The sequence below is a fragment of the Vicugna pacos genome, chromosome 16, assembly GCF_048564905.1.
Source record: "Vicugna pacos chromosome 16, VicPac4, whole genome shotgun sequence".
Classification (NCBI taxonomy): Eukaryota; Metazoa; Chordata; class Mammalia; order Artiodactyla; family Camelidae; genus Vicugna; species Vicugna pacos.
The window spans coordinates 1,908,935-1,917,500 of NC_133002.1; the positions used below are offsets into that span (position 1 = coordinate 1,908,935).

The 8,566-nt window shown below is 49.8% G+C and overlaps 1 protein-coding gene across 6 annotated transcripts in view; it reads left to right on the forward strand.

Annotated features, from left to right (window-relative positions):
* Positions 1-8,566, forward strand: part of MSI2 (musashi RNA binding protein 2) — a 376,222-nt gene that overhangs the window by 367,405 nt on the left and 251 nt on the right. For 3 of the 6 annotated variants that reach the window (XM_072940163.1, XM_072940161.1, XM_031685124.2), the window contains 3 exons: positions 2,599-2,807; positions 4,546-4,618; positions 7,037-8,566. The exon at positions 7,037-8,566 is cut by the window's right edge and continues 251 nt beyond it. In XM_072940163.1, coding sequence (XP_072796264.1) covers positions 2,599-2,807; positions 4,546-4,587 — 251 coding nt within the window. In that variant the 3' untranslated portion in view covers positions 4,588-4,618; positions 7,037-8,566. The remainder of the gene's footprint in view (positions 1-2,598; positions 2,808-4,545; positions 4,619-7,036) is intronic. The other 3 variants (XM_072940165.1, XM_072940164.1, XM_072940162.1) reach the window with 2 other exon arrangements.

Sequence of the window (8,566 nt, forward strand, 5' to 3'; positions counted from 1 at the left end):
TCTGCCGGCTAGGTTAGTCTCTAGGTGGCTCTCCCACTGCTGGAAGGAGACAAGACCAAACCCCACCTTCTTCCTGGCTTCTAGATGGGCAGGCCTGCCCACCATCTTCCTGGATCCTCATCTGGCCAGAGGAGAAAGAGGCCAGAAAGTCTTCTTGTCTCCCACTGTGGCTCCCCACCCGCACCCCGACTCTTGACCCTGAAACAGAACAGACAAGTTACTTTGGTGGTTACTTGGTATAGGAGGGGGTCAGTCAGCTGCCTGGGTGAACCAGGAGCCCACTGTCTGAGCTCTCTCCATTTTCCCTAGTCTGGAGGAAAGTGTGTGAGACCAAGATAATACTGCCTTTCGATTATCTCAGCTTGATTCTTGCCTCCACCAGTGAGAAGGGCCAAATGTTATCTGCCAGTTTAATCTTCCATATTCAAAGTCCCGTCCCCTTTGTCTGCCAGTGCATTCCCAAACCAGCTAGTCATTCACTTGCTGTAAGCCTCTGTGATTTTTTTTTCCCTTCAACCTGTTCTTTCCATCGGCCAGTTTCTTCCTTTCTCAGCAGAGCTTCCAGGGGGCCTGACTTCGGGGCCTTCTGCCTCAGCAGAGCTTCCAAGGGGCCCTAGGCTGCAGTTTACCTTTCTCTGCTGAGTCGGGAGCCAGGCCCAGCTCAGTTTGGTCTTCTTTGCGTCTTCGTGTCCCCGCCTCCGTCTCTGACCAGGCTGGCTCGGGTGCCTCGTCAGTTTCTTCCCGTCCGGGTGACAAGTGCGTAAAAGTCAATCCACATCTGGCTCTTCAAGCCTCCCCAGAAGTGAGGAGCGCTAAGTACCGACCCCCGGGGCACGGCCGTGACCCAGAGCCCAGTTGCAGGTGTTCTTCCCTCCTGCCACTGAGGCCAGTGGTCACAGGGCAGAGGGAAATGCGGGGTCGGGGGAGGGGTGGGCAGAAGGGAGCCGACTGAGATGAGGAGCAGCCCCGGGAGCTGTTTAAGTGTGTGGACCCAGATTGTCTGGTTCGACTAGATGGGTTAGCTGTAGCCCAGAGGTGGCCAGCCCCGGACACAACTTGAGCTTTAAAAGTCAATGAGAACTAGGGTTGGAGGAGCAGAGGTAGAGCTCAGTGGTAGAGCGTGCACTTAGCATGCACGAGGTCCTAGGCTCAATTCCCCATACCTCCGTTAAATAAATAAACCGAATTACCCCCCCCACCCAAAAGAAATGATTAAAAAATTCTTTGTGATCAATGAGAACTTCCTTTGGTAATTAAAAAAAATATTTTTTCCCATTTTGGAAAAGAAAAAGTTTCTAAGCTACTGAGGGGGAATGAAGATGAGACACAGTTAACCTGGTTGACAGGCTGTGGCCCTCACTGGGGAGAGAATGGTGGAATTTGGGGGAGGCTCAGGGAGGGAGCCCAAGGCTGTGTCTCCCTCCCCCTGCCCCCTCCCCACCACCACTCTCCAGATCTGTGGCTGTGAAGTCCCATCTCCTTGTAGCCAAGGTCCGTTCCTAGCTCTTTGTCTCGGTCTACAGTTTACATCTGAAGATAACTAACAGAAAAGCAGGCATTTTGGTCAGATGTGCTTTCGTGATAAATTGGTTCAGTCAGTATGCTCTGAATTCATACTTCTTTGTCTTTTTTTTTAAACAAAAGGAAAAAAAAAGTTTAAATCCCCCCTTTCCTTCTACTGCAGGAGGTGAGTGTGTGGTGTCCTGTAGAATCATTGGCATCCACCCAGCTTTGGCCCCAAAGCCTCCAGATTCGCCATCCCCACCCCATCCCCCCCTCCATCCCCTGCTCTCCACCCCAAAAGGGAACCCTCTGCCACCATCATTGCGGTTATGTTAAGATGCCCAGATTTTCCATGACATATCCCATCCTCCAACCACGTTCAGTATTGACGACTTTCATTCAGGGATGTAAGTGGGAGGGTGGAAGGGAGGGAGTAGCCAGTGGGGAGGGGAGTAGCGGTTTGGGTTGGGGGGCAGAGCTGGAGAATGGAGATCTTTTTTGTCTTTAAAACAAAACAAATTTGTCATTTAATGGATCCAAAAACAAAAAAGGAAAGTGAAACAAACAAAAAAAAAATCAAAAAACCCCTCCCCAAAGATTTTTTTTTTCCTGGACACAAATTGCTTTGTTTCCTGTCACGTTTTAATATCAATATTAACACAATGTGTAGTCTAAAACTAGTTCCTTTGTAGTTTGCATGGGATGTGAATGCTGTCTCAACGTGCCCAGATCTAGACAAGACTGCATGAGCATCAATTCAGATGTGAAAAGAAAAAAAAACCAACTCTCTCTTTCTCTCTCTCTTCCATATATATCTCTATTTCTATTGTGATAATTTGGTGGGCAGTGAGCACCTCCGGTTGGTTGCCGTAGTGTGTTGAATGACTGTTTTTTTCTTCTCTATATTTTTGGAGCTCCGAGCTTCTTAGTAGTAGCCTGGGCTGAGTATTCTTGAGTCCCTGCTGATGTTTTCGCATGGCCTTGGTTGAGTGTTAGAAGTTGGGCCTCAGCTGTTTTTCTCGAGTGTTTGGCTTGTAATGACCGGTGCATGCCTGGCTTCTGGCCTCATACCCAGCTCTATTCTCTGCACACCAGTCCTGAATAGCTACAGTGCTCAACCGAATTTTGGCGCGCCCGCTTCCCCGGCAGGCTCCAACCCGGCGCGGCCCGGAGGCTTCCCGGGGGCCAACAGCCCAGGACCTGTCGCCGATCTCTACGGCCCTGCCAGCCAGGACTCCGGAGTGGGGAATTACATAAGCGCGGCCAGCCCACAGCCGGGCTCGGGCTTCGGCCACGGCATAGCTGTAAGTACCTTCCTGCCCCTGCCCTCCTGCCTGCCCCTTCCTGCCCATCTCCTCTGGCCCACGGGGCGGGAGTGCCCGGACAGCCCAGAGTTGGGAGGCGAGGAGAGGCCAGTGGGTCTGCATCACGTGGGCCACCTAGGGCTGAAGCTTCTTTTAGATGCTCCCTGAGCGCCCGTGGGCCAGGCACGGTATGCGGTTATGTGACGAGTGGGAGGAGCGTGGGCCGGGCAGGTTCAGATCACTGCTCCATCACGTTCAGCCCAGGTGACCTTGAGCCACATGTACAACCCATGGCTTCCCTGGCTGCGAAACGAAAATAAGTGTGCCTCCTTCGAAGGACGGGGAGAATTCGTAGAAACAGGATGTGTCAGCTGCTGGCACATAGTAGATCTTCAGTATCACCCCCACCTACTTGATCCCGTCCTTGCAGAGACCCACGTGGGCAGGGACCTCAGAGCTACGGACACACCCCCTTAGGGTAGCAGCGTTAGTTGGTAGACCCCCTGCCTAAGGTCCAGTGGCAGCGCTGTGGCCTGGGATGTAGTGTGGGGCTCAAGCCCTGTCCCAGGAGGTTTCGTCCACTAATGTTTCTTACAGTTTCCAGGTTCCAAGTAAGTTCCCACTTGTGTTCTTAGCTGCGCCCGCTCCCGAAAGCCAGATGCATTTGATATTTGTAATGCTCTGTGGTTCTATAATCTGACTAATCCAGGCGATGGAAATTTGCTTAACAGATTTGCATGCTGTTTTCAGATTGTATTGTTCTTCCCCCTCGCGGTGTGTGTGAGCATGAATGTGCCTGAGCCCACTCACTCACTGTCCTTTCCATTTGGGAAACAGAAAATCGGCCAACCTCACCCTCTTGGAGACAGTTTGATTTCTGAGCTGAGATGGGAGTGTCTGCTGTCCCAGGTCACTCCCTTATCAGGAGAGCCCTGCCTCCTGGGCTGCACTGGGGAGAACAGAGCAAGTGCAGACTGTCTGGGCACCAGGACGGCCAGTCCCTGCCCCCGCCACGTTGGAAGTCCCCCCTTAAACACACACATACGTCGTACATGTGCACACACTCATGCACGCACACTTTTGCCATCCCTGGCCTGTGCAGTCCGGGTCCTTGTTCAACTCCACTCCCAAGCCAATATCACTGAAGTCAGTAGTTTGATGAGTCAAATCCCCTAGGATCAGCTGCGGTACCAAATCCAGAGTAGTAGTATTCAGCTTAGAGCTGCATCAATTTGAGAGACCGTCTATCACCACACAGAACACAGCTCATTTCCATTGTCAGCGCCCAGAAACACAGACCCTATTTGTTCGTGAAAACCTAGGTCTGTGACCTGAGTGCTGTGATGGTTTCTGAAATAAGCACATCACATCGTGTGTGGTCTGCACGGGGCTTCCTTTCTCCCCAGCTGGAGCCACTGGGACTGTGGACAGAGACACTGTTATCTTTGCCCTCCGGGACTCAGAGCAACAGGACCCCTTTCCTATCACCCACCCACCCCTGTCAATCTGGCTCTCAATTTTCCCCTGGGTGAGCAGAGAGGTCGGGGTGGGGAGAGGGGGCTGGAGGAGTCAGAGCTGGGGAAGATGTCCTCCTGGCCCCTCGTGGCACGGTGTCTCAGAATTACATATTCATGCTGGCAACCACAGTCTAGTCCTAGAGATAATTTCCTTTCCCAGAATGTGACAGTCTGTTCCCATGTATAGCGTGCTGATGACCTTAACAATTGTGCAATTTTAGGGACCTTTGATTGCAACGGCCTTTACAAATGGATACCATTGAGCAGGTGCTTTCGTTGCCATCTCACTCTGAGGTATTACTACCTTCTCTGCCACGTGTCTACGCCCACTGGGCATGTCTGTACATGTATGCGCACTGGGCATGCAAGTACGCTCGGGCCCTGGTCTCATCACGTCAGCATCTCTCCCTCATCTTTCTGGACCCCTTTTCAGGGGGGTGGGGGGCAAACAAATGCAGTCTTCTAATCTCTCATCCCTCCTCCAGCTTTCATCATGATCCCACTTTTTTTCACCGTCTTTTTTTTCTCTTAATTTGACTCTTTTGATTCCTTTTCTTTATCCTTTCCACCCCTCATCCTTCTCTGTCTTGAAATGCAATCAAGAATGTGGGAAACTGGAAGGAGATCTTGTGCTGTGCCCGTCCCAGGAGGACCGAGGCAGAGGATCGCTGGGCTTCTGCCAGGCCTCGGGGCGGGGGGCCCCCCAGGGTCCAGCGAGCTGGCCTTGCAGGTTGCTGGGCCCTTTCGGCTCCCTGGAGCTCGCTGGTCTCAGCCACTGGGGTTTAGGCAGTCAAACAGCCAGACTCCATCTTTGAGTGAAAAGAAAACATTTTTGCCAGTAACTACTGACTAATTATCCAGATTACCGCACTAAAAGCAAATTAAATTAACGACATCACCTGCGTTACATGGATTTGGATCCCTGCCAGTTTCCTAACCTTTTAAACTGAGCTCAAGTTAATTAAACATTTTTTAAATCACTTTGATGGGGATATGGAAGGGGTGGAGTGGAGGAGCGGGGAGGCTGGGGCAGCCAGTGAGGAAGCCTCTTGCCATGTTCGCATCTGAAAATGAGCATCCGTCATTCTCAGGAAGAGCTCCCAGAAGGGAGAAGGGTTCTCTCGAGAAACCTTAATGGGACCTGTTGTCAGTGAGTTAATTCAGGGGCTTGAACCAGGAGTCTGTTTCTTTGGAAGAGAGAGGGTGACAGCTGAGGCCTAGGAATGGGGCCCCTCATAAAATCCCAGCTGGGGCCCAAGTGCCTTCCGTTCTGGGAGTTGGGACGGAGGAGCAGCAAGGATGGAGGTGGAGATGCCACTTGAGTGTGCAGTCAGTAGGATGCCCCTCTTGCTGAGGGCTGCTCCAGGCCCCTGAACCAGCCAGGACTCTGTAAGGTGGGCCCAGCTGGGGGACCAGGTGGAGCTGAGCTCCATGCAGCTCTTAGGTTTCTTTAATATTGCTGCTAAGGAATCACCTCAACTAACGCAACTGCCTCTCTTAACCAAGTAAACCCCGTGTGTGAATTCTCCCCACCCCTCGCCTCCACTTCCCTTCCAGCACTCACCCAGCCATTGCTGGCCAGAGCCAGAGGCCACTAACTGTTTGAAGGAGAGCTACTCACGACTAATTAAGCGGGGTTTGGGGGTCCCCAGGGAAAGTAAGTTTCCTCTGAGAGCAAGGCGGACTGATACATCCAGGAACCTTGGGGATCCGAGGTGACTCCAGCCCTTGGTGGAGTCAGATGGTGAGGGGATTAAAGAGTGTCAGGCATAGCAGATCCCAGAAGGCCAGACCCCAGAAACTGGCTGATGCCAGACTTCCGCCCAAGCCCTCCGAGGCCTCTGAAGCGTTTCCATGGGGATGGGGGGAGGGGCAAAGCTGCCCCCAGCCCATCCCACCTCGTCCAACTTCAGGACTCAGAAGGACGCAATAGCCAAGAGAATAGAATGACCACCCACCCCCTCCGAAATGATTGAGTAGGCCAGTTGAGTCACCTGGCCACAGCAAATCACATTCTTTGTCCCCAACCAACATGACCCTCAGACATTTAGTGCCATCCCCAAAGGAGGGGCCCAGGCTGACAGTCAATTCAGGGAGACTCAGTTAGCAAGTCTATGAATCCCAGGCCTGTTTTCATTTCCTAGAACCAAAGCTGGTTATTTGTTTTGTATGTTTTTATAAGTATCCCGACCTTGAGTCTTTGGTATGTAATATGGTGCTTTTTATTAGAAATTTTCATTTTCAGTTAATGACAGCCATTGATGGGTATCTCATAAAGGCAGACTTTTTTTTTTTTTAAGACATCTAGCTTTGAAAACAAAAACTTACCCAGAAAAAGCGTCACTGGTCATTGTGCAGTCCACCAGTCCTGCTGAAAGCCCACCGTGACCACGTCTGCGGGCCCCACTTCCCGCCAGCACCTCAAGGACTCTGTATCACATCAGCAAAGTAGCAGGCCAGCAGCATGAGTGGCAGAGCTGCCCCTCTCCCCAGCATCAGGCATGGCTCAGATGTCACCGCTCAGGCTGTGACCCCAGTAAGCGGTTAGCCTGGCCATTTTCAAACGTCCTTGGTAGCTCAATGTAGTCAGATTTCAAAAGCGCTAGTTACAAAGCTGGAGTCAATGGTATGCCTACCTGACATGTCTTCTTTCTTCTCCCACCCCCGCTTTATGTTCTCTTCTGGGCATCCCCGACCTTCTGTGTCCTGCAGAGCATACCTGGATGTCCAGGCAAGACTGGGCGAAGTTTCTGAGTGGCCCTTTGTTTAGGTGATGTCATCAAACCTGTTCCCCCACCAGCCTCACTCCCCATCCCAACCAGAGATGGCTCACTTCGGATCGAGGGTTGACTACATCTCATCATCTCACGAATCTGCTGTAATATAAGACGACAGCTTTTAAATGTGTATATATCCCATGATTTTGGTTTGGTTTGGTTTGGTTTTTCTTGATGGTTTCCCTTCCTCCTCTCTCTTCCCCCTTCTCCTTTTAAATCTCTTTGAATCACATTTGGTAGTGATTTTGACTTAGTCCAGTAGTCATATAGCTTCAATATCTAGTTAAAAGCTAACCATAGTATAATTGTTATATTAAGGTATTTTTTTTTCTTTAAACAATTTTTTTTTTTTGCTTGTTTGATTCTGTTCTCACTGTTAAAGGATGCTGAGATGGTAATACTACTCTCAATATTTTGGTACCAATTCTGAGACTGTATGAATTTTCAGGTGTAACTTGAGCACACACAGAAGCGAAGTTGTGAAGTGTGGAGCGGGAGGCGGGCATAAACTTTCTCCTTGGCGTTGTATACGAAGTGAGGTGTAATAGGCTAATTAACCGACTCTCCAGCAGTTCTTTTTTGTGATGTCTCTTTGTTAACCTAAGTATATCTATTTTCGGCAATAAGGTAAGGACGACAATGTTTTGAGTGTCCTCCTTTTCTATAAGTGCTTTTTTTCTGTTGAAAGAGGTGATATTATAAGGTTTTTTGAAATTGTGAATTCTAACAAAGAAATTGTTGTAAATACAATTCCATTAACTACATAGAAACTATTAAGAGAGAGAGAATCAAAAATATTTTTGTGAGGGAGTTGGTCGCAGGCAGTTTGGTGCTCTGGGGACGGAGGAGGGGAGGGACAAGAACCAAGTCAGTTACTGAGACCGAAGAGCACCCAGCTGCCAGGCCGACCCCGGGAAAAGTGAGAACGCTGTTTGGCTCCTCTTGTCTGTGTGATAGACCTAAGAACTGTATTAGTGTCATACCAGCATATTAACCTCCCGTCTGTACACAGCTTCCAATGTTACCGTCTAGTTAGATTTTTATTTAAAATATGAAAAACTGCTTTTCCCAAGACGTTTTTTAAAAACAAAGCTACAATTTTAATATTTAACATATTTAAAGTTTCAAAGCACACCTGTTCGGCTTGGGTGGGGCGGGGTGGGGGGGACATCCTTTTTCAGTCTTAATTTTTAAATCTTCGATCATTTTCTATTGTCCAATCATTTCAGCACCTCCAAAGGTCCCTAGGACACTTTGCCTCTCTTCTCCCCCATGTCCCCCAGCTGCCCCCAGCTCCGGGGGCCTGTGGGCCAGGAGTGGATAAGCCTGCATTAACGAAACCTTTTCTCCATTCACTTTCTATTTACCAATTAGGAAAGCAACCTTTTGGTTTATATATATTTTTTTTTGATACCTCAGTGCTGCAAGTATCACCAGAGAGGCTATGGAAGAATTTTTTTTTTTA